A 27181-nucleotide genomic window follows, 5' to 3' on the forward strand; every position below is an offset into this window, starting at 1 on the left:
AACTGGTAAACAAAATAACGTGTATGTACCGATCAATGCATTTGTGGATGTGTCTTTTTGTTCTGTTTGTTATTTTTATTTAACTAGTTTTCCCTTAAAAAAGCCTCCTGTGTAAATGAACGTCTTGGTGCAAACACTAAACACAGTGCATCTAGTTCTTTGGCATTATTGTCTGTCACAATTCTAATGCCTCTGTGATGTCCATATCTATCCATAAATAAAAATATTGTGCAGATGGGCGGTGACCGTGGTGAGGTTGAACAACAACCAGCATAAACTCTTTTAAACTTGATATTCAGGTGATGAGTTTGTTTTATTCGACCTACACTAAATAAATAGTCAATTAATCAATTAAATCTAAAAGAATGTCTTTGAGCTGATGTTTACAAATGAAGATGGATTCTGAGGGCGGCGGGTTCAGTTTTTTGCTTGCAGTTTGTAGTTCCTTTGTAGTTTATTTTTGTTTTGGTCGTCGTATCAACCAATTACGTATTGAGTGCCGGTAAACTGTCTGAGTGGAAAACAAAAGAGGCAGAATGCAAGACCCCTCAACGCAGTCTTAGAACCCATCGGCAAGCATCTGAAAACAATTTAGTTTTAATTTGGCCAAAACATGTAACTGTTAACTGAGTCTGATTTGTTCTCTTGATAAACAATCAGGGACGAGCTGCTGTTTATTCACAGATTGCATATTAGAGCATAAAGAATGACCGGTGGACAGAATAAGACGTCTTGCTGCTGTAAACCACTCAAATAGCCTGTTTCACCCAGATGCTAAATAATTATCAATAGTTAAGTACAAAACTGATTTTCAAAATCAGTTTCAAAATGTCAGCAAAATCAATTGCCAACAATCAGTCATTTAGATTATTGATTAGTTATGTTTATTATTTTTCTAACTTATTGGATTTCAAGCTCACAAATGTAAGGTGTTCCTGTTTTTATTGGACTTTAATTGTAGGAAACTGAAAATCTTTGCGTGTCAGACGGCAACATGTGAATACACAACTCTCGGTCCTGGAACTTTTCCTGATTTTCCAGATTCCTTGCATCTGATCTGTTTTTAAGAGTTCACACTCTTTTCACAAAGATTTATGATGGTAAGTGTTTGTTAACTTAATGCTATACATCTTCATCACATTTAACTTGATCATCTCCTTCAAATCCCCAAATGTAACCCTTATGGATTTTGTCATATGCAATTATCAATTTCCTTTTGATGTTTGAGACGCAACCACAGTGCTGCACAGAAATGCCCTGATATCAAGGTCCGCTCACTATAGACGGAGCAATATGAATTGCTTTCACATTACCAGTAAACATCACGCACCTTATCTAAACTCTGGCAAACTGAGCGAATAAATTGACAAATTGTGCTGGAGGCGTAGCGACAACATTGCATACAAGTTATATAACAATACGCATTCATTGAAAGCTACATTAGAATGTCTTTGATGGATTTAGTTCACATTTGAGCTTATTCTTAAAAATCTTTTCTTCTTTTTAATTGATAAAAAAAATATATGGAAAACCGGCACTGATGTTCAGTAGCTCATCTTGAGCAATTATGTAGCAATTCCTACTTCATTTGTCTTTTTCTTCATTAAGTCGCTAAATCAAAATAAAACAAAAATGCTACTCTGATCGGTATCTGTCAATTCTTCAATTATCGTTATTTTATTGTCCGAAAGCCTTGTGTATTAGGCTGTCTTTGTGTGATAACATAGGAGCTGAGCTTGTGTGGGCACTTCTGCTTTTTGAAGCCAGAGTGAGAATATCTGCAGCGATGGAATGAGGAGGAAGCACATATCTGAATAAGGACCCGGGTTCATTTTCATCGGCACTCATGCAAGCGCTGACACTCACGATGAATTCTGGGCAGACATGCACACATCCAATTTCCCTTTTTATCCATAAGACAACCAGCTCCGGTGCTTTCTCGTCCTTGTACCTGACAAGCAGCTTCCCTTCCAAAGCACTCGCCTGCAAGTCCTTCCCAACATGATTTACATTAAAAATATTGAAGAAACAAAAAAGAAAAAAGTCTGTGAAATACCCGACAGCTTTATATAGGAAGGATAATGTTCTGCACTACAGCTTGGGACACAAAACCACACAATCACCTGTACTGTACACAGAGGGGCGAAGAGATGCAGGCACCAACTTTGTATGAAGTTCCGATAGATGAAAAAAATTATAATTGGCGGATTGTTTTGAAAGATTTAGATTATAATTGCGTAAAAAAATCGAGATATAATCCATCTTGATCCATGACGGAAGTATTTTTTCCTTCGGCATCCTAGAATGTGATGTTGTTAAAAAATGTTTAAGCGAGGTAGAGAATTAAAACCAAAACTTTCTTCTCTTAATGGCAATAATTAATTGCCATTTGTCATAATTTTGCAAATCAGTGTTACCTAACGTGATCACGAGTGCGTTTATGTTGTGCATGTGTGTGTGTGTGATCAAATGCAAATGTGCTTTGGCTTCAGAAACAACATTACTTAGTCAGTGTTCATGTTGCACATTCCAGATTGTTTGTTTGGAGGCTATTGTCATGGTGACTGAATGAGATAGTTTGCATGTGTGAGCGAACCGAATGACGCCGGCCCTCACTGAGTCCGATAATAATGACTAATAAAGCTTTAGGGTTAAAAAAAATATGAGAAATGTACACACAGACTCTTAACACGTAGCTCCCTGCTCCCCCTCAGTCAGCATGGATCGCTGTCTATCGATTGGCGGGGCTTTCTGTCATTGACGGAGTCCGTCCAATCTGCCGCAGAAAGGATTTAAACGAGGGGGGAACACGGATAGCTCCGCTTAGCTTGCTCTATCCTCTCTGTGATCCGCATCCAAACCAGAGCTGTGGACAATCACTACTTGAAACTCGTTCAACTGCTTTTTTCATCTCGCTTGGCAAAAACATGCAACAACCACCCGTACTGCACTCCTGGCAGTCGCACACGCACCAGCTCGAAGTAACTGGCGGGGATGGGCGGTCAAAGAGAGCGAACGCGAGTACTCATTTGTAAATGTGTCTATCCTTATTTTCTGTAGTGGGGATGGAAAAAAAAGTCAGTGCCAAGAAATAAAATATGGAGTAACTTTAGTCACGTAAGCCAGAGGGTGTATTTCCATGACAACAAACCACTCACTTCAGATGCATAAAGCCATTAGATTGCACCGTGTAACAGCACTGTAATGCAGTCAGATTGCACGTGACCACAAACACGTCACAAATCTACAGCTCTGCCACCTACTAACCTTTGCCTGAGCTAATATGGTATGAGCCAAAGAAGAAGAGGGAACGTGTACATCTATATTCATAATGCTGTTTTTTCATATGCTTGGACATATAAAGACTGTGACAACAGTTCCCTTATGAACCTGTTGTGGTCATGGTTAGTTTACGATTGTGAGAAGACAACATTCAGGTCCCACTTGTCCTAAATCCAAAAAGACTGTTTTCTATAACCTCCCTGCAGATATATTAAGTTCATGGATCCTTTACTGGAGCAGAATATATCCAGAAGGATCCTGAATCTCATTTTGCTAAACAGATATCCAATGTTGAACCATTTTTTTTTAGATATTTTTGACTTAAAACCCTGACATGGACACGGCGTGAACAGCAGTCGCACAAAGTCTCCCCTATATTACATTGGGCATCTGCATCGGTGGTCCGGTTCACGACCATTTCATTCTACTACCCGACCATCTCCGATCTACCAGGAAATTCAAGCTAACCCCTGCGACAAGAGCCCAGTCACTGTTGTGCCTACATGTTTACAGAGACATGGCTCCATCGTGGATTCCCGGTTCAAGAAGCACTGGATGAGCAGGACAGAGCGAAGGATCCCAGTGAGAGGAAGAGAGGAGGCGGACTCTATCAAGGATGCTTGTTGCTCAAAACGTTAGGATTTTGTCTGCCAAGATAATTGGTGGGTTGCAGCTATTTACATTCCCCCCTAATGCACACTTAAAACATCAAGTACAGGAATGTACTACTGTTTCTGTTTCGCTTTTTCATGTTTGCAAATGGGCTCCAACTGCATTCTGTTGGTGCAATCCTATGTTGCATAATGATAATGAACGATCTTCAATCATTGTTGAATAATGACTTTCATGCAACCTCTGAAGGATCATGTTAAATAAGCAATAACTAGATCTATCTCTACGTCTCTCCATGCAGGTATCTGTCCGGGACTAGTCATCTCTCATGGAAACACAGCAGGATGATGAAACTGCTTCAGGGGACCTTAAATGAGAGACATTAGAACAAATCACCTCCACTCAGTGATAGCTTTGAAGAGCGCTCCTCACGGGAAGTAAAAAGCACGGTTTGACTAAATGGTAGAGATCTTATCTCTCTTTTCCTCTTTTAATTCTTGTGTTTGTAAAAAAGAACTCTCCTTGAAAAAAAGATTCCTTGCATTCCTAATTTTAACAATTAATAAAATATTCCTCTTTGTCAGGTGATCTTGTGCCTTTCAGTTGAACCTTTTTCTCTTCTACAAATGATGCATCTGACCTGCTAATCATTCGTTCCCGTGAATTTTTCAAGAGAGTCAAATCAGTGGAACAAAATCCAGACTGAACTCAGTTCAGTGAAATGTAACCGCACTCCAATGAGCGCTCTGTGAGCCAATATGCTTGTAAACACAAAGCAAGTGTACAGGATTAAGGCAAATTGGCTATTTTGGCAAGAATCCAAAGCTGTCTGGCTGCTCTCCAAAATGACCACAGCTGCAACAAACTCTCAAATTGTGAATCAAGTGAACTGGTGCTGAATCGATTCTCTGCCATCAGACAGGAAGACAAGAAGGATGAAGTTAATTACGGAATCTGTCACCACTGTGTTGCATTCACTTTGCAGACACAACTTTCTGCAATAGGATTCTGCAATAGATTTTAAATAATCTTATTGTAGACCTCCTTACCAACCCTGATTAGCATGAAGAAAAATAATGTAAAAATGGCAATTGTTGCTTAATTTAAAGAGAATGGTAAAGGAAATGTGCAAATACAGCTAGATCAGCATGCATATATTGTATGATGGAACATAATAATGATCAGGATGTATCCCTTTATAAGAAAGTTAGTATTTAGGAAATACGCTCTTCTTTCCATCAGGTGAGCTTATTCTACCATGAGTCCTTAGTTTGAGATCAGAGTGATGATTTAGAACTAGTGAAGCTGCTGTTAGAGGACTTTCCTTTGATCGGAACAGCAAAAAGATGAACAGATCATAAGACAAGAGAAAATCTCTCATCAAGTAACTAACAATGACATCTAGCAATAAAAGCATGAGCCAAAGGTGAATGCTTGAACGCAGAAAAAAATACTAAGATGAAAAAGACAAAATGAAAATGGATGAGGATAAAACATAAAACATCAACTTACATGGGACTCCCAAATCACTCTTTTCTTTGGTCTCAGTTGACTTCTGAAACAATGAACCTTGGGACGAGAAAAGAAGGGGATGGAATGGATGAGGAAGGGAGAGGAACACAACAATCAAAATCAAACAAATAAGTCAAAACAAATGGGACAGACATGCCAGGACATGGACACAAAAAAATCCTCAGAATGCCAAAGGACGGTTGCCGCTGAATCAGGCAGAAGGGGTGTAACACAGATAAACTGCTGAGGCACTGATGTATAATGGAAGTGCTGGTTCATAATTGATAAAGGCCAACACAGAAACATGGTGCGCTTGAAAGCTGCTTGCCGGACCGGCTGGAAGACGCACGGCTCAACAACAAAGGGCAAGGAAAACTGACGAGGTTAAGCAGGGTCATGTGCAAATGTTAACATACAGTAAGACGTGTCCACTGTTGACAGGTATGATGGGGCGGTTCTCTTCTGCCGGTGTCGGTGGGCTCAGATATATTGCTCTGGGACTGCATTTGCATATTTCAGTAGTGTTTTCATCGGATTTGTCTTATTATTAAATTAAATTACTTTGCAGCTGTGCAACAAATGCCATGTTGATTAATGTCTAAATAAGTGATGACAGTAGGAGCAACATGACATGACAGAAACTTGTCTTGGTCATATTATTAAAAATAAATCGTAAATAGTTTGCAGGGAAATGTAACGTACATGATTTAGTCGGAGCCAACTGATGCTTTGTAAATGCATAACATAGACGAAATAACACATTGAGAAGAATTGAGAAGATTCTCTGCAGTAACTGACACTGATGGTCGCTATTTGTATAACACAATGAACACGATTCAATGCTCTCTCATAATAATAAAGCTACATAACAGTTAGTGTCTCGGGTTATAAATTCAACGCACAGGATGTATTTTTCTCAACAGTTATGTAGACACACACATTGACACAAAAGTGTGTAAACAAACACAGACACACACACACACACACACACACACACACACACACACACACACACACACACACACACACACACACACACACACAGAGTAAGCCAATGGTTCCCAAACTGGGGGTGATCACCAATCATAACATCCAACCACGACGGAACAAAAAAGGAAGCAAGAATAAAAAGAAAAGAAAAAGCACCATGCCCCCCCAGAGCGGCTCATTTACAAGCAGGGGAGCGCAGCGAAGAGGCAGAGAAAGAGATGAAGGGAGACGGCGAAAAAATAGTTTGAAAAACGTTGTGTTGACAGGAAATGTTTTTGAATGTTATGTAACTTCAATTTTAATATTTGAAGTAAATTCACTTGAAAACATGTTTACAAAATTTAATAAAAATGTCGAGGGGAACAGTGATGTGTACCTATTTTATGAATAAACAACCCTATTTTTTATTGTTTTTGTTCAGGGGTCTTACAATGTCCCTATATCCTAGAGGGGCCCCCGACAGACAACGCTTGGGAACCAGTGAAGTAAGCAGTGAGTGAAATGTCGTGCTCTCATGGATGACACAGCGGAGCTCCAACTGAATCTGCTCCAGAAATCCTGATCAATCTGTCAGAAAAATGTCAACAGGCCAAAAGATATAAAACAACACAAACACGTCTAACAAAAAAAGTGAAAGACCAACACACCTACATGTGCACACATACTCTAAATGCTGATACGCACGCACAACAAGAGAGGAGGCACTGAGGTCAAATGGATTTCTACATCTTAGGATTTAACAGGACAACTGTAGAAAAAACGGCAGCGAGAGATGGTGGAGGAGATTGATATAAAGGTGGGAGGTGTTGGTGCAGAGAGTGCCAGGAAGAGAAAAATAGAGTAGGAGTAGAGAGAAATGCTTTTTGAGCTCAAAGTCAATTACAGAGTACCTCTCGAAAACTTGAACTCGCTCCTCTACATTGACAATGTCAGTTCATTCACAAACCTCGAAACCTAAAAGTTACCACTTTTAAAACCGGCGCCATACGGCTGTAAATTGAGTTCAATGATCTGCAGTTAAAATGTGATAAACACACTTTATATAACCTAAACAAATATAGATATGCTCCAACTTCAAATTATTTATACTCCTAATTGCTTTACTGGTGCAAAACGGTACAAAGTGTCAGTGTAAAGGCCCAATTGGATACCGGCAATGACTAATAATCTGTTATTGTAAAGGTAACATTTTAAAAGATCTATCATTTATAAATCAAATGTAAAAATAGTGCTAGAATAACTTAGCCGTTCAAATATACTCTACCTATAAAATGCTCTGCCATCAGAAACCCCCACTAACAACCACACAATCTCTCCCACACACTCTCTCACACACACACACACACACACACACACACACACACACACACACACACACACACACACACACACACACACACACACACTGCATGGATTTCCGTAAATGCTACAGGAAACAGCGGAAACATTAGTGTTGACATAAAACCAAGTCTATGGAGTCATTTTAAAGACTGAAAATCAATCAGGGGAAATGAGCCTAAATCTATAGCTCTCCAGGTTTCATCCAGGATTCTGTGGCCGCACCTCACAGACCTCAGGGGATCCTCTCCACGGAGCACAGACACAGTATATAATGTGGGCAGGGCTCTGCATATACAGCAACCTCCGTCGATAATGTGCAGATGGGCAAAAGCTTTTTGATGGATTACATAATTTGATTCCGTTGCTCATGGCATTGATCATCTCTCTGTCTGATATCAGACAGAATTGTTATTTCACTCTGTTTCCATCTATAGTTTCAAATCGCCTCCATTCTTACAGATTTTTGAGGGGGATTACAAGAGACCAACTCTGCCTTAATAGTACGACATGTAAAGTTGACATCTTAATGTTGTGATGCTAGACCAGATCAGTCGACTCGCAGGATTGGGCAACTTTGAAAGTGCGGAGCCGGGCATTGTAACACCCAGGCTGCCGTGCTACGTAGTACGCCAGGTAAAGAGATTATGTGCTCGGTCAAATGCATTAGGTAACAAACTACTTGGACATTCTACTGCATCCAGTTGTATTTTGCATTCTGCACGCCAGCCGTCTCTTGGCGTGCCGTGCTTCCTCTTAATGACAATCTTCTGTGCAGCTCAAGATCGGCACATGCCAAGTCATCGACAGCTTTAAATTAAACACTAAGAACTGCATGTTCTGCAACATCATTATCTGTCTGTAATGTTTATAGAGGAAAAAGCCAGGAAATGCAGTGGAGTAAAAAGTTTGATAAATACTTGTGGAATTCAACCAATTAAATAACTATCTAAGGGACAATCTCCGCCCACTTGCTGTCAAAATTCGAATCCACAGAGCGAGGGAGCAGGTGAAAGTGTTGCAGGCAGAAGAGCAGTGATGGAGGTGACGATCCTCGCAGTCTAAGCACGTTTTTCTCCCCTTTTTCCTACAATTTTGCTCGCGCCAGCAGAGACATTCTGCACAGAGTGATTTGAAATCCCTCAAAAAAGTAACATGCGTACGCAGCTGTTTGAGTTGAGCACGTGGGACCTCACCTCAGACACGGAAGTGGATCTCATCTGTGCTCACGGATATTGATTGATTCGCCCTCATGGAGAGGGTCAAAGGTTTAAACTGCATCGTTAGATGAGTTAGTACGTCCCACTTGTATGCACTCTTCATGAAACAGTGTGTACTTTGTAGGGGCAGCTGCATCGTTACTAAAAGCATCCTTCTACCAAATTCTCAATTCTTGTTATATATATATATATATATATATATATATATATATATATATATATATATATATATATACAGCGAAGCGGCATTCACGATTGTCAGTCGGCTGTCCAGTTTGTGTCAATAAAGTTAGGCCGTAAAAACCTAAAATGCAGACAGAGCTTCAACCACGTTGTTATAGTAAGAAAGAAAGAAAAGAAAGCGGTAAAACTAAGGTCAATCATTCTGACCATCCCAAACCAAACCTATACATCATCCACAACAGGGGTGCCCAATAGGTCGATCGCCAAGGCGTAGATCACCTGCCATTGGGAAAAGAATCTTCTTGGGTCACCGCAGAAGCGAAGTGAAAACTTGATGGTGCTAATAAGCGCCTCCGAAAGCAACCCCGGCCGACTCATCCGACTAAGTAATGACGAAGAATGTGTGTAATGGTTGTGACGGTTCCCCCCTTCTGACAGATCGACAGGCTTGTTGTTGTTTTTTTTAGTATTGATTTTGTTTTGCGCTGGCGGTATGCAGCGTTCCGTCTGGTTATCACTGCTACTCATTCGGGGGGCGGGGGGGGAATGATCGCCATGACTTGGTCGATTGAAAAGTAGCTTTTGAGCCGAAAAAAGTGTGGGCCCCCCTGACCTATAATGTGCACAGAGGAATATAGTGCATTTGTAAAGCAGAGCAAGAACAAATCAGTAAAATAAAAAATCTGTAAAATAAAAAAGGGAAAGGGGGAGCAGGTGGTAGAAGAGGCAAGAAAGACAACAATGGAGACAGGGGATTAAATGAACAGATAAGCAGTGGTTACTGGAGAACTGCAGAGTGGAATAAAAAAAACAATAAAAAGGGCAAACCATGGGAAGAAAAAGGTAAGAAATTTGAGGAAAAGTGGCAAACTGCAACACCCAAAGCTGTGACACTTTCAAAGCTTTTACTTTTGCCCAAGGGTTTTAATGACAAGTCTCCAAGGTATCTCAGCACAACCATTTTGACAGTTCTGCCAAAGCCCACAGACTTAATTGGGTTGGCTGGACACTAATGAAACTTGCTTTGTCTAAGAAGAGGGTAAAAGAGACCAGTTCTACTTACTTTAATGGAGAATCAAACCCTGCACGCTGCGGTTAAATGTTATACGTTGGAGCACCTCGACTAAGGCGTCACGGACAGAATAATTATATTCTAACATATTCATATTTATGGATATCTCATCTTGGTGTTGTACATGAACCCATTCATTTGTCAAGTTAAACTTCGGTTGCTCCTGTTTTTTAGCGAAACATCTGACCAATGGCCTTCCTCATCCGCGATCAGTTCACTTTTAAGGGAATTCCCATTTGAAGCAAACGCTGCTCGCCATTTGTTTGCATACTCATCCTTCATAGTTACTGTACTGTATCCATGACACAACTTCTATACACATGGAAGAAATGCATCCATTTTTTCCTCAAAGAGATTCACTACAGTCAACTTACTTTGCATGCAGAGACCGTCGGTGCAGTTCTGTGAGTGGAGCACCGTCCCATCGCAGTCCTTTCCTCCGTTTTTAGGTGCTGGGTCGTTGCACTCCCTCCTCCTCCATTGGGTACACTCGGTCCCACAGGCCGACCACTTACTCCACTCTGTCCACACACCGTCCACTGGAGGGAGCGGATCAGCGTACGAGACAAATGAGAAACAAAAAAAACATGAAGAAACAGCGTATAGGGCGTAAAAAAGTGCAAGAATATTTGTGGCAGAGTAAAATAGAACATAAAAAAAATACAACAGAGTACAATATCACACATTGGAACTATATAAATATAGATACAAGATTCACTCACCAGTGCAAAGTGTGGTGCAGGCCAGTTTCTGAATGGCCTGTCCATCACATGGCAGTCCTCCATTGAGAGGGGCGGGGTTAGTGCAGCTACGGGTGCGTTTCTGGAAGCCCCGCCCACAGCGACTGTTGCACGTAGACCACTCCGTCCATGTAGACCAACCACCGTTTACTGTTACAACCAAGAGCAACTAAGATCAGTAACCTAATCAATGCGGTAATCCACATTTGCATTAATCAGCCATCTGTGCATCTGCCCTATCGAGGAATTCTTGGTCAACTTGGTGAACTGTCATTGAGTATAATTGTATAATTGTAATTTGCCTTCCACAAATTGCCCCTTGAGGAATGAATAACATTTGCTTGATGGAATTGTAGCAAAAATACAGAAAAACCTCAACATTTGTGATGCTTATACAAACTAGGTCTTGACTGAAGAAATCAAATGGACATTAAACTAAAATTCTATCAAAGAGGTATCATCTTGAATCAGTAAATCTCTGGGCTGTTTTTGTCTCCATGGGTTCAGTGTGATTTTACACATGCCAGGAGGCTCGGTTCTTAAAGTACTATTTTCTAATGTTACTGTCGCACAATCTTTCCCCGTCGTTCAGACAACAACTACACACAGAGGGCACAGTGACAAACGTATGCCTTATAAGCTACACATGGTTTAACACTTACACTATAAATAAATTTAAAAAACTATAGAATCTAATAAATGTGAGCTAACAATTTGCACTCGATTTGTTCGGGTAGATTTCCCCACATGTTTAAAGCATACATACGTTTTATACACTAACAGAGATGAGGTAACGTCTACCTAATACAACTGATTAGTTAAAAAAAGTCATTTTAACTCTAGATTGTAAGTACTTAATACCTAAAAATTGTTATTAAAGTTTTGACAATATGACTTATTAACCATTACTTCATCAGGGAAGGTAAGCTTTACTTAAAATAAATATATACATTTGTTTGCTGACTAATACACTGCCAGTAAAATTCAAACAATTTGCATGGGTAATAATTACTACCCTCCAAATTGAGTTTTTACAGTGTAGAACCTAGAAAGCAGGCAGAGGACAAAATAACTATTAGGGAAGCAAAGTACTATGAAGGCTTAATACCCAAATACATAATCTGCATTTTCATAGTCAGAATGCATGTTTCTCTTTCTTTGTTTCTTTGTATCCTTACTGACTTGTTTTCTTTGCACCCTGTCATCTCTTTGCTTCATTATTTGAATTAATGTTGTTTTTCACGAGACAAATGTGGCAGCACAGTGCAGACACAAATAAAGGTGAAAGCAGAAAGAGAGAAATCCAGTAAAGTAACAGGGACACCCCCGAGAGGGCGAGTTGACAGAGAGGTGGGTTGAAAGGCCTCTGCTGCATCTCGACAGCTCCGTCTCGGCCCAGTGGACGATGTGCACTCCGTCGCCAACGCCCAATTAGAAATGAATCATCAGAGTGAGAGAGGGAGTGACCGGGAGAATCCGGCACAATCGCTTATGTCATCCACTCTCTTTGTGGGGTTGTCTACTCTTGTTTCTTCTGCCGCTCTCTACTCCTCTGCCTCTCCTTTGTCCTCACCTGTCTCGCATCCATCTACAGTTTCTCACTTTTGCCCCCCCGTGTTTTTTTTTCACCTTGTCAACAGTGTCAGTCGGAGCCGAGGAGATTGAACAATCTATTTCTGTAAAGGATACATCAGTGTCAAAACACTCCGTCTCTCACTGTGTATATCAAACCCGCACACATGCACGGTTACTTTTGATTGAAACGCTCTCCTAGTGAATAGGAACAGTGTCACATTTGAGAGAAACACCGTGCATGTGCAGTAAGTGTGAGTGTCTTTCTACACATTTCTGTTCCTCAAAATGCTTCCTGGTCTCTCTTCGACGCAGGCAGACACGGCGTGTGATGTTTTTCTCCCTCACAGCAAACTTTGTTAAAAAAAAAAAAGGGCAACACCATTCAGAAGTGAGCTATTCAAAGTTTTTTTTTTTTCACAGCTGTTTTCATGCCATATGCTACACAATTAATTTGATTGGCGGACTCTTGGCTGAAAGCTCCGAAATTTGGAAAGCCCGAGTGTTGTAATTTAGAACGGAAGGCGTGATTGGTGGATTTAAATTGGGCGGGGTCAAGGGTGATGTGGGAATATCAAGCCAATCTCAAAGAGCTAATTTCATGTGGCAGATGGGACCGGGCTCGGCTGATCAGACTCATTGTTTGGGAGCCGCAGATAGCATCTAAACCGGTGTCATTTGAGTGGAAAAACGCCCGACATCAGACGCACACAAATACCCTCAAAGGCCGGAGCACGTGAACGTACCGTAAACAATGACGGTTGCCGTAGTGCTTCGTCGTTTGGCCACTATGTTCTTAGCCACACACGTGTAGTTGGCTGTGTCGGACAGACGCGCCTGTTTGATGATCAGGTTGTGGTCGATGGTGATATAGAAGTTTCTGTCCTCTGCGGGATCAATTATTTCTTCGTTTTTCAACCACTCCACCTGGGAGAGACAGAGAGAGGACAAAGTTAGGTCAGCGTTAAGGTTTTGCAAAAAAATCTGAAAAAAATGTGGCAAATAAGAGACATACGCCTGCCATGAAGCCAAACAAACTAATTAAACCAGAGATGCATTCACCTATCTACGTTTTTTCCAACCTCTTTCCAGCTGAGGTGAATTATAAAATAACAATGTCATTTTTCACAACTGATCCACTCCAAAAAAAAAAAATGACATTGTATGGGAAGGACTTATAATAGGATGCCGGTGTAGACTTTTTGATTGGTTTGAGATGTCACCATTGAAACCCATATGAATAAATAAATGGTATGTAGGAAATGAGGATCGGTGGTGAATGCAAATCCAATCTCTGTTCCAGTCGTGATTAATCTTGTAAAAAATGTTCCAATGCATTAGAAATGACATTTACTGTTCACAACCAAATAAAGCACTTTGTGAGGTTGGATATAAAAATAATAGAAATGATGACATTACTCCATCAAGTCATAGAAAACATACTGTTGTAAAAGACAAAGACGCCGGGCCCTTCACAGCATGGTTGGCAGAGTAGAAAAGGAGGGAAATGTCCGTACATGCGTTTGCAAGGTACTCTGGGTGAAGGGTAAGACAGCGAGAAACTGTCCCATTTATGAGCCTAATCACATTTCCTGAGTGCTGTATTCACTGGTCTAAAAACTCCTAAATTTAACCTGTCCAAACTTTATGGCAAGCGCATAAATGTCTGAGTCACATTGTTTAATTCACCTCGTTTAATTTCCTCCGCCCTTCGCATTAGGAAATCGAAATCTCAGATGCAGAAAAGAGGAAACTCTGTGTTATTATGCAGCTTACTGCCTTCCCCAGCTCGGCTGTCAGTCTTCTCTCTCAGTTATTCTACCTGCTTCTCTCTCTGATCTTTAAAGATTCAGCACTGCTCTTTGGCCAGGGGGCTCACTGTAGCCTTGAATTCTCAATCTTAAGTGAAATACTCCATGACCTTTTAGTTTCCATTACAAAGTAAAGGTTATACTGGGGAAAAAAGCAAAGACAAACAAACAAAAACACACATATATATAGCGTGACTTGTCAGCCGAGGAGTTCATCCTTGTACTTTACAAGTATAAAAAAAGAGGAGGTGCTCTCTGGCAAACCAAAGCAAAAACATGAGTGTAATAAGGATAAGGATTATTTATTCACGCTAAGGGTATTTATATAAGCTGTACTGTGGCCACAGAGAAAACAGCACAATGTAATATATTTGTTGCATCTTGTTTCAGAGATATAAGGTCACTGGTTGGTATACATAACCACAAAAACCAAATGCAGACAGGAATATATGAAGATGGATGCTGCTTAGCAACATGCTCAATCAATAACATGATTTTAGACTTCATTTGACACAGAGAGTGTGCTCAACAAGACGCAACAGCACATCTGAAAAGATGAATTTAGGAATTGTGATTAGGTTAAGGCCAATATTTTCACTACAACAACATGAGATATGCATTCTTTGTTAGGTTTGAGGTTGTTTCATAAAAATAGACACAACAGTGACTGGCAGAAGAAGTTTTCCTCAAGTGTTTCACCCCTGACCTGAAGTAGTGTGAAAGAAAAAATTAGTTCTATTTGATAAAAAAGGAAAATGATCCTCAAATTTTAGTTCACGCTACCTTAGTAGCTCAGAGGATATTCAGCTATAAGTTAGTTCGCTTAAATGGATAATTTCATTTACTCCATTTTATAAGCTTCAGTCCCACTTGAGAACAAACAGAACTTTTACCACATCTCACCAGTCGTGGCTTAATGTTGGGACTGTTCTGGCAATTCGGTAACATAAAGGGAATTCATGCCCACGGATTTCCTGGAAAATTGAGATGCTGGCATACTATGCTCCTGAAAATATCAATTTAAAAATAAGGCTGTGACCGTGATTGAAATGGTTCCACCATAACAGAGAAAGAACTCTTAACCTCAAGTGTGAATCACGTCATGTTGAAAATATGCTGTTGATTACATATTCTCCAAACAACGCTAAGAAACTAGTAATCAGTCAACAAGACCAATGAGCAAAACTTAGCCGCCAACTCCACTTCAAATGAATTAACCTGCAGGACTTTTTATTCATAGATGCTTTCTCAGGCTAATTATACTGCAATGCTAAAACAGGGTTGTGTGACGTGCGTCTGTCTGTCTGTGTGTGTGTGTGTGTGTGTGTGTGTGTGTGTGTGTTGAAAACTAATATATCAAAGCAAATATTGTTACTTGCCATTGAATTTAAACAGTCCATTTGTCTAATGACACTTCCTATAAGGGAAATTAACCACATTCAAAATAACCCAATTTACTGTTACGTAATCAAAATGATAACTTACATTAATACCTATTTTCAGCTATTGTGTGATGATAGACTGAAATTTTGATAAAGCCTGAATTTTGTGGCATGTTGGACTAATGTGTCGTCCGCTGGGCTCAAACAAAGGGGCCACATGTGGTGGCTACACTGCCACTTCCACCGCATCATTACCCACAGCTGGTGAAAAAGGTTTCGGTGTGTGAATGGCAGAGGGTGGGTGATTGGATCGAGTCAACCCAAGGGGAGAATAGGTATTTGTTATTTTAACTCTTGCTCCCACATCACCTGTCTCTCTCTCTCTCTCTCTCTCTCTCTCACACACACACACAAACACACGCCGTGAAGATTGTGTTTGTTGTCATGCTGTAGATATCAAATAGTGGCATTGCATGCTTGTAATAATGTATACGCACACCAGCTTTGACCCACTGACACATGCAAACATATGAGCAATAGTCTTGTTCTCTGTTTCAACTGCAACAATGGTTTAAAAAAACGTTCAAGAAGAAGCCTTCTATGTTTTTACAAAGGAATAAATCAATTCCACACTTTCATTGTTCATGTTTTGATTTCGCTTGACCCAATGAATCAGACAAAGGTGAATTTCAAACCGCGTGCCCCTGATCACTAGATAAAAGCAGGTTTGTCTTCCCTCAGTTTGTACGCAATACGCAATATCGTATTGGGGGGAGCGATACATTATGATATGCAAATACTTCCTTGTTGTCTTACTTGCAATCTAAGGACAAATGGCCCATTGTTTGGTGTGCAATTTTAAGGCTGCAGAAAATGGTAATATATTTCCATATGCATCTTTCTTCAGCATAGAAACAAAGACCTGGTCGCATGCTGTGCAAGATAAAAGCAGGCAAAGCTATGAAGATATATTCTACATGTTGTTACACTAAAGGCAGCAAAACATGTTTTGAAATGCAAAGCTTTGCCGTATATCTGCTACCGAGAACTGAGACATCACAGTCACAGTGTGTCAGAGAGAAACATATTGTAAATCTTACAAAAGCAAAACAAATAGCAGACCACAGAGCAAGAAGCGAGATAACAAAGCAAACAGAATCTATGACAAATGCTAAAATATGACGCGCTTTGTAGAGCCACTACAAAGACCATCATATGGGAGTTGATAACTGCGGAGAGATAAAGTGTCTGTGGATAAAATCTGCCACTGAATCACAACATTCGTTTTTCAAAGTAGTAGCAGGCGCAAATATAAAGATACACAATAATGGTAGGACGCAACACAAAACAGACCCGATACAATAAAATGTGATTCTACAATCAATGACAGGGAAATCAAGCTGTAATGCGTGTGTGTGTTTGTGTGTGACTCACTGACGTGTTAATATAATCATCCTCTTGATTAGCTATATTATCTGGATTCCTTCAAGACCACAGACGAGTGGCTTAAAGAGCTACCAGAGTGATTCCTCTACCTACGTGTGGGCGTTGTCAGTCTGTGCATGTTAGGATAATTCCAGCACCCACTCAAGCACGCGTTTCCACTTCATTTAGAATGAGACCGAGACGTTGGACATGAGAGGACACAGACTGTGGACGGATACGGATGACCGGGCTAGAGGGGGTACACTTATCTTTGTTTAATGCAGGGGGGTGTTTTGTTACTTTTATCACGAAAACACTCTAATGCAGTTGGCTTATGCATTGGTTTGGAACATCGTTGTCTGAATCATCCTGACGGTGTGCCTCAACACTGATTCATAAAAAATAAATGAATTGCATCGGGGGTTATACGTCTGCAGCTTTTTCAAAGGTCAATTTTATGTCTACCTATGCAGACCGGTCTAAGAGAAACTGCCTTGATATAATTTCTTTTGCCAAGTACGTTTTAAGGGGAAATGACTTAATCTGTGATTATGTCCTGAGGCATCATCTCTTTCATATAGTAAGTACTGTGTTTTCTGTACAGTGAGTTCAACACCACAGCTGAATACATCTTTATGGGCTGCTACAGGCCAACCTTTGTGGCAGTGTGCATGGCAGATACCTACATAAACAATTGTTAAGACGTACATTTTTTTCATTGTCTCCAATTTAAAGCTTCCTCCTGACCAGAGCTGAATAAAAAAAAAATTAACTTTCTCTGCACGATGCATTGTGGACATTTAGAAGATGTGCACGTCCGGCTGCTGTCCCTGCGAGGACTACGTCTACGCCGCGTTTGAACGGACTTGTATAGACTCCGGGCAAGCATAATTACTCTGCCAATCATAACACCTTACATACTCTGTGCCCTCTCTACCAGCGCCTCCCACTCAGAGACACACAAAAAGCACACCGCCAGATGTGCCACACTCATTATTATTGGCCGGCGTCTGAAGAGCCACGGCTGTAATAGGCAGGCTTGTTTCCATTATCAAACACTCATACGCGCACGTACGCTCAGACGGACGAATTAATGAATCCACACAGACGTACACAGTAAAATATATGCCAACGCAGTTCCCAAGAGCCCGGCCAGTGCAGTCAGCAGAACATAACCCCGTACAGAGATGAACAAGAAGGGAGAAAAAGGGAGGACTACAAGGCAGCAAGGTGAGAAACTAAAACAACAGAGAGCACCGATGAGAGAGGGTCAGAGGAAGACAAACATACGGGGGGGGGCAGGAATAAGGAAAAATACAAAAAATGGAGTGGCAGCGGGCTGCAGAGAGCAGGTGGGAGAGAACATATTGAGACAGAAAGAGAGCGAGAGAAGAGAGCGAGGATGAGAGATGGGTGTTGGCAGAGCACGCCATCCATCTTGTCTTCTGCTGCCATCAGCTTTCTTGATACAAACCCAGACGATTGGCTATAACTGTGTGTGTGTGTGTCTGTGTGTGTGTGTGTGTGTGGGTGTTACCTTCACACATCATCCCCGTCCTGGGGTGTATCTGAGTAAACTAGTAATCAAGCTATTCGTTTGTGAAGTAACAAAGGCCATTACTGGCTAATCAACAATCTACGGACTCAATCAAAGAAAGCTAATAGAAATTTAATCCAACAGGGCACATGAATATGGTGAAGATTGTTTTTTGTGTGTGTCTTGATATTAGACAAAACAATTAACTTTTGTAATGAGATGAACAAAAGGACTTATCTGTTAGAAACAATTACGGGAGAGTAACAAAAAACTGCTTCCCCAAGAAGAAGCAAATGTGGCAATTAAACTGAAATCAGACATTAATGCACCAAATGAAACTCTGAAGCACCAGGAAGTGTTTGACTTTAATACCTCGTTCGCGATGGTCACCGCGAACACGAGGCCAGACCAAAGGGATTCAGGTGGGAACTACTGCACGCCGCTGCAGCTGTATCCTCGATTTGGATACGTCCTACTCTGTCTTACATAAAGGCTACTCGGACAATAGAATGTAAAACACTTTACGTTCCTTGTGTTGCTGAGGCCTGAGATCCGATCTCCCAACGCATCTGTGTTCACAATGCAGCCTATCATAAGGAATAAAGTCAACAACCAGTTACAAGAGGAACGCAAGTAGCAACCCTTCATTTGTGTGCGGGTCGGTGTTTTGTGCGTGACTGGGTTCACTGCAGTTTCAATGCCGTGATTCTCCTCCTGGCATCTCTGTACCTGCCAATTTGCAGCATTGTAACGGATGAAGATGGCTATACTTTGGGGCCAGCAAAGCCACAAACTAAATGTCCTTTCAATGTCAAGGGCTTCACTTCACTCCCGCCTCTTCCATCATGGCCACGCTCCTCATCTGCACTTCATCCGTTACTTTGAACCGAACAGAATCTTTCTTTTTATATTGGCCAATGAGTTAGACCCCTTGCAGTTGCAGGCATACAGTTCAGGTTGCCATCAAAAGAACTGTGACGTGCTTGAAAGACGGATTTAGAAATATATTCCGAGAGTAAACAATGCTGACAGGAGGCCTTCTGAGAGACGGGCAGTCAGACATAAGCAGATAACAAATAACGAAATGAAATATTAATCAAAGGATTAGAATTGGCGACCCCCCTCACCCCCCCTTCCCATCAGGAATCAGGAACATTTATTGTCAAAGTATGTTGACCTACGAGGAATTTGACCTGGCCATCCGTCGGCCGGACCATCGCCAATGCGTTTACTGGTCTGTCCCACTTGAGATCTGAACTGTGTGTGACCCCCCCTAGACAGACCGAAGAGACCGCCCCAAACAATAAAATAGTTTCAATGCTATATTTGAGAATGGTGTTGATGTCCATGGAGTAATCAGCAACAGTGTGTTGTTTCTTCCACCCGCTGTATGCGTTTACCATTTCACAACCCTTTCTTAATTGGCCATATGTCCTGGTGCTTCTGTCTGCATCTTCACCTCACTTGGGAGGTGATTAGGATAATTCTGCTGCCCACTGCTACAGTGGGGAATTTACTGAAGCCACCGACCCACAATACAATACACGCCAGAACCGGACAGACCGGGCAGATTGTGCAGGTTAGCAGAGGGTCATCGTAGATGTGCACGCACACATGCAAGATGGAGGTGTGTATGTGCATGTGTGTATGTGTGTGCGAATGCCAGTGTGTCTGTGACTTTGTGTGGGCGTGCCAACGTGGGATTTCAGAGGGTCTGACAGCTTAATTAACTAGATCAGGTCGAGTGATATAAAGACCTAATCAACCACATTGACATAACTGGGTCACGGTCAACAATCATCCTACACTGATTTTCTACAAGAAATCTAAAAGTCTGTTTCAGCTTTTTTAGAGATGTTATTGCAAAGGCTACTGGTACATTTATGTATATTTGAATTATTGTCCTGCTATGCTCAAAGGCAACAGAACTACACAAAAGAGACAGGCTTCGTCTAAAGCAGGGGTGTCAAACTCATTTTAGGCCGGTGGCCAAATATTGTCCATTTCACATTAATGTTATAAAGGTTATAGATTATATCATAACATTCTTTCATATTGCATAATACAGTATTTTTGGTTAATTATGTTTGGGAGAGTTTTGTAAAAAACTAAAATATTTATATATATTTAAGTAAAAATAGTACTTTTTATTACATGCTCTTGTACCGCAGAGTTAAAAAGAAAAGTAAAAATATGCACTATCACTGTATGATTTATTAAATCAGATGTTTGTCCAAGAGCGGAGAATTCCCAGAGGTCATTTTCATAAGAGGAGCGTCTATGAACTTAACGTACGTTCGCAGACTACTTGTAAACCACTAGGAATTAATATCATACCCACGGCAGAGAGTTTGAGGAGGAGCAGGAGCAATTCAAGGTGTCCCACACAGACAGAACTGGGACACAGAAGGACACCAAGTTGGAATTAGACAGGCCTTCAGAGGTCTATTAATAATCTACTGCCCCACTGCACTTCCACTGAATGATGCATGGCACACACATATGATACTCAAGTATTACTTTACTCAGCTTTGACTTTGGAAGACACCATGACATACTTTAAATAATGTGTAGCGACACTATATCACGAGAGCTAAAAAAAAAGCCACAAAGTTGTTGGTTCCTAATGTAAGCCTCCAAACGTAGTGAAGGAGGGTGAGCAAAGAAAAGGGACAACAAATGGAATCAGCAGAAATGGAGCAGAGAAAAGGAAAGGAGAGAAAAGAGTAAAATGAGGAACTTGCCAAACGCCAAAAGAGGTCACAGATGTGCTGAACAGAAAGGCTGCACAGGCTTCTCTAAGGTGCACACATGCACACACAGACACACACACACACACACACACACACACACACACACAGCATTACCTCTGAGATTTAACACAGGTGCAGATGCTTCACAGTGATCTATTAGACTCACCCTCCCGTGTCAACATTCAAGAGTGCAAAGAGAAAGGGAGAGCGAAAGATGGATGGGGAAAAGTCTCAAGAGAGCGTTGGACAGAAAAAAGGTATTTCAACGGCATTGGTGAAGGAGCAAGGGAAGGATACCGAGGTAAGGAGGCTGTGATTATGGTGGAGGGGGATGTGGAAACAGGGAGTGCAGACTAGGAGCAGATAGCTGGGGGTGATCCATTAGAACTAACCCGGCAATATCAACAAATAGAAGGAGGAAGCAAGAGAGGGAGCCCGTGGGGGGAAGAGAAAGAGTGTAGTGGAATGAAAAGGTAATGAGGAGGTGAGGGAGTATGGGGGAGAAGCAGAGCAATTTGGAATTTCCATGCAGTCACAATTAAGCAAAGGAAGATAGAGGGAGGGAGGGAGGGAGGGGGAGCAGAACTGGACAGAGGTGCTGAATGGATAGAAAAAGTAATGGATAGAAGATGGGGAGAATGTAGGGGAAATCTATTAGGCCCAACGCTGGAGAAGAAAGGAAAGGAGGAAATTGGTGGGGACAATATTTCACCTCATTGTGTCAAAACATGGGGAAGAGTCAGTGAGAAAACAAATCCAACCGACATCTGCAGCTACCGCGAGCGTTCACAGCCATCTGTCAGGCACCAAAGACAGGCCGCATTCTGGAGCCGGACTGACGCTTTAGAGGATCGTTAGGTTCTGTTCTATGTGGTGCATGCGGTTGGTGAGAAGACGGGAAAAGGAGATGTGCATGAAGTAAATAAGTAAAGAAACGTCATAGACGTTTAAGAGCATGGAATAGGGCATATAGGCGGCAGGGGGCAAAGGTCAAGGCTTGGCAGTGCAAATTGGTCATTTCCAAGTTTCCAAGAAAGAAGCACTTTGCATTATTTTAATTTCAAAGTTGATGAACGAGTGAAACCTAATCATAAAAAATTTGCAAGGGATGTTAAGATGGTTTGAAGGTTGTATTATCCTAATAATTGCTTACTAATTCAGATAAATGATTGAAATATTTCAACAAACAGTAAATATAAAACCGTTCAGACTGAGAAGCCGTGCTAGCTGAAGGGAGGGAAAAAGGCAACAACAGATGACAGTTTGGGGTGAGTGAGAGTTGGGGATGGAAAGTTGAAATGAGACCCTGGGCTCCAATCATTAGAAGAAGAGGCAAGACAGAAAAACATCCAAATCCACTCAACAGCTCAGACATGTTGGGGAAAAACGTTTCCCCGAACAGATGCTGACCCAGTAACAGCTACAGTCAACACCTCAAACATCACCAGGGAAAAGTTCAAAAGGGAAATACTTTCTATGAAGAACTGAAAGCCAGAAAATTAGAAGAATAAACCTGTTCCTCTGGTTGAAAACACCTTGGTGTCCTTTGAGTTCTTGATATAAAGCCCTGAATGTCACACGAAAATATTTGATCTTGAGATATTTAGCATTCAGATTTCATGTGAGCTGTGTAAACTATTGTGATGGAAATCGTTGCACAAAACTGTCACACATTGAGTGTAAGATTCCGATCCAAGCATGAATATATTTTTTAAATTTAAGGCCGGAAAAAATTAAAATACCCATACCAACTATTTTTTATAATTGTCTGAATGCCTAAACATGAGACACATCAAGCCTCCTTTAGGAGATACTGTGTTTCCTTAAGACTTTAAAAACAGTCTGTTAAACTGACTCGCCAGTGTTGAAATGATTGACAGCTTGTTAAATTATGGAGCAGCCCCGTGAATGGTTCCGGGTCAATGAGGTAAAAGTGTATCAGTGTGATGCATTTTTCACGCCAATAGTTGTGTCATGCTAAATCTTCCATGAAGATTGAGAAGGTACACATTACTTCCTACAGGTTTAAAAAGACAAAAATACACTAAAACCAAAACCCCTTTAATTACTCCTAAAAATGACATGATGTCTGTGCATGAAGACATGAAAATCATACAGTATATTATGTGCAGATGTGTTATGAGACAGAAACTAACCATTTCAGTACTTTTCTAAGACAGAGTATCTGTGTAGTCATTGATTCAAGTTACCTTCTGTGTGCATGTGTGTGTTTGCGTGTGTGTATGTGCGCGCATGTCAAAGATGATTCACTGAACAGTGTAGGAGTGCTGATGACACTCCATAATTATTAAAGCATGAAGAGGTTCTGAGCTGATTGGGGGCATGCTAATCCTTTTTAATTGACTCTCCAGCTCTCCAGTGTTATTAAAACCGCCCAATAACAAAATCAGCTTTGCTTTATTAGCCGGGTCAGCTGAACGATGGGGGACCTCCCTGTTTGTTGGTGTAGCATTTTGTTGAGGGATGTACAGTGAAGTATGATCATGTAGCACAAATAGCTAAATATACGTGTAGAACACAGTCTATTTAAATCACATTCAGAGTGGGATCAATGTCCAAGTTGAACTGCAAATGCAGTATATGCAGTGTCCCTATGATGGTTTCGTCACAGAGGGCGCGGTAATGAAAGGGTCTCAAACATATTGGACACGGAGCTCAATATATTAAAGTTGGCCTTTCAGGACTTATTTATTGCCAATTGGGTTTTTCCAGAGTTGTTCTTTTTGGTGACTAAGTTGATGATATAGATTTTTTATTGACAGTAGGCTACACTATGAGGCTAGATGTGTTTATCCTTCACAAAAACATCAGCACAAATATGAACCTGCATTAGTCAACCATGAATGTCTTTAAAACAACTTGGCATTGCTAAACATGAAGCTGCAGCATTGATTTTATAGCTTCGACTGGCTAAAATAATGCATGTGCCATCATAAGGAGCAGATTCTCTCTTTATGGTTCCCAAAAGATCTAAATGAGCATCTTATCTCTAAGTGATGTACTGTACATCCTCCACAAGGTCACACTTAAGTAAGACTGAAGCTGTCTACCTTTGAAGCATTATTCTTCTGAAGTCAATGATTCCATACATTTCTAGTTGGTGAGCAGCAATATCGTTATTATAGCTGAGCAGAAACTCAATCACATTAGATTCAATGCTACAAAACACATTAGACGTGGTGTTAAAGGAACAACTGTATTGTATCAAATATATGTTATGATCACATATCATTAAAAAACATATTGTCTGTCATCACAAGTTTTGTTCTCAACACAGTCACATTTATTAAATAGGAATTGCTCTGACTGTGACCTCTCATAGTAATTCACTGAAGACTATTTAACTGAATATTGATGTAACGGAAAAGCAATTAATTGGTGACAATTATTCAAAGCGCTGCCTTATTAAAGCTTTTAAGTCTATGGTCATAAATGAGGAATTTACTGTTCCAATTGCTCGAGTGTATGAAATTGTCTCTTGATTGTTTCTAGCAATATCTAATCTAAATATATAATAATATATGTCTTACCCCATTTAGAGGCCCGGGAGCACAGCTTTACAAATTTCAAGAAATGTTGTGGTCCACAAAAATCTCCCAAAAGGTTTGACAACTCCTAAACTCATACAACTTTACAGAACAGAACACCGTTTTGTCATTTGAGTGTCGAACCAGTGCGTTCATTCATCCACGACAACACAGTCAGGACCGCCGAAGGGCAGCGCGGCCTCACCGGCTGACAGCGCAGTGCACTCTCCACTGGCACGTCACCATCAATCCAAAGCTGCGTCTCACAACTCAGTCAGGAGAGACGGGAGCGTGAGATGCAGCCACAGTGACAAAGCCAGAGAGACAAAGTTTAGAAAAAAGCACGAGACTCGACAGTGTGAAAAGACGCGAACGGAAATGGAGACATCAGTATAGCTGAGATGGAAAGCTGCAGGGTTTAAAATAATGCAGAAAAACAATGGAAACGGTGAACAGATAAGCATTCATTATGAAAAAAAGAGTAACTCTGACATTCCAGCGGTCACTTTCTTCACACTGCACACTTTATTTTTGATTTCTAAATATTTTTAACTTTTTAACTTTAACTTTTATTATTAATATATTATTATTATTATTTAGTAATTATATAACTTTTATTCCTTTATTTTCAAACTAAGCCATAGCCTTATTTTATTCCTCTTGCACTGTTGTCTTGTCGTCCATTGTACTGTCTGCTGTTATGCACCAACCGCCAAGTAAAATTCCTTGTATGTCTGACATAATATGGCAATAAATGTTTCCTGGTTCCTGATTCCTAAAGGGTCAGCATGTCAACACCAGCACATTAAATACCCGCTCTGTGTCACTGCCAGGAAGACACTAAAACAGGGTTAATTACAAAGGTGGACCGTCGCATGGTGTTGCGAGGGCCTTTGGACGGGTAATGAAAGGGGAGAGAGTAGTTTCTCCTAATTAAGGGTGTGTGGAGGGGATCCGCGCAAACGCCTTCATTATGTCCCACTCCAGTCAGGCACCCACTCAAACCTCCCAGTCTCAAAGCGCTACGACCCTTTAGACCGCAGAAGTGAAACCGCACATGATCACTGGCCTACAGACTTCCTGCATTCTATGAGGACTGAGGAAAATAACACAGGGCGAGTCGTCGGAGACAAAAGCCAGCGTGCCTAAATGTGACGAGGCGCTTCCCTTTTTGAACTGTAATTGTAAGTTTCCTTAAATGACCTTAAGGATCAACAGACGTACTGTCCTCTCAGTTACAGTCACTGCTGGAATAGCAGAATGTTTCCAGTTGTGAGAAAGTTAAGATAAATGTCTGGGTTGGGTCATTTTATTTCATATAAATAAAACCGGACAGAGAAAACGTGTTGACTGTAAAGAAATAAGCCAATAAACCAGTGAGGAGATTGAGAACAGAAAAAAAATGCAGTCCAATCCAATCCAATGCAGTTCTGCAGTCTGCTGCTGTGTGAATCTACTGACGCAGACCCCTCAAAGCCCCTACAATCACAGCTCACGAGAAATGTGAACATGTGCATGTCTTCTCCCTCTTCCTGTGTGCAACTGTATGCAAGTGTGACAAATCTTTTCAAAAATACAAACTGGTAAAGTAAAAGAATGCGCCTCTTTCCAGTAGAAGGAGTCAAGGACTCAAAGAGATAAAGCTCACGGTAAATGTGTTCATGGGTGAAGAGGAAATCCCTCTCGACAACACCGACAGTAAACGGAAATACCTTTTCAGCACGGCAGCCGCTCTTCCTTCCATCCGCCGCATTTGTAAATTACTCTGCAGTTATAGACCATCGCACCAACATTTTAATAATGTTAACACCATTTCAATCATTCTCTCCGGTAAAAAAGAGATTGCTGACTAATCTGTGGATTAGGGTGATGATTTCTGACAGAGGTTGAGGATCAAGGTAAAATGTGATGGGAGATGAGCTGTGGGGCTTACAGCGCTCGCTCAAAGAGGATTAAGGTAAGGATCTATCGGCGAAGCAGCATTATATAAATTGTTTTTGAGCACATAAACACACACGCAGACACGTATGATTCTTCTGGTATGGTGGTCACAACATTTTGCAAAGCGAAGGGAAGATCCAGGGCTTTATTTGATAAAACAAATTATAATCATAGATAATTCATTTCCATTTGGATGTATTACAATTCATCTATTAAGAAGTAAATGAAAAAAGCATTCTGGTAGCGTGTCTTTGATGGATAAA

The 27181-nt window shown here is 40.9% G+C and overlaps 1 protein-coding gene across 2 annotated transcripts in view; it reads right to left on the reverse strand.

Annotated features, from left to right (window-relative positions):
• The window catches only part of LOC120830846 (netrin receptor UNC5C), a 147326-nt gene that overhangs the window by 20513 nt on the left and 99632 nt on the right, over nucleotides 1-27181 (reverse strand). Inside the window, exons 5-8 of one of the 2 annotated variants that reach the window (XM_040195791.2) lie at nucleotides 13268-13448; nucleotides 10932-11099; nucleotides 10584-10748; nucleotides 5407-5463 (exon numbers count right to left, since the gene is read on the reverse strand). In XM_040195791.2, coding sequence (XP_040051725.2) covers nucleotides 5407-5463; nucleotides 10584-10748; nucleotides 10932-11099; nucleotides 13268-13448 — 571 coding nt within the window. The remainder of the gene's footprint in view (nucleotides 1-5406; nucleotides 5464-10583; nucleotides 10749-10931; nucleotides 11100-13267; nucleotides 13449-27181) is intronic. The other variant, XM_040195792.2, reaches the window with a different exon arrangement.

The sequence above is a fragment of the Gasterosteus aculeatus genome, chromosome 13 (genome assembly GCF_964276395.1).
Source record: "Gasterosteus aculeatus chromosome 13, fGasAcu3.hap1.1, whole genome shotgun sequence".
In the NCBI taxonomy this organism is placed as follows: Eukaryota; Metazoa; Chordata; class Actinopteri; order Perciformes; family Gasterosteidae; genus Gasterosteus; species Gasterosteus aculeatus.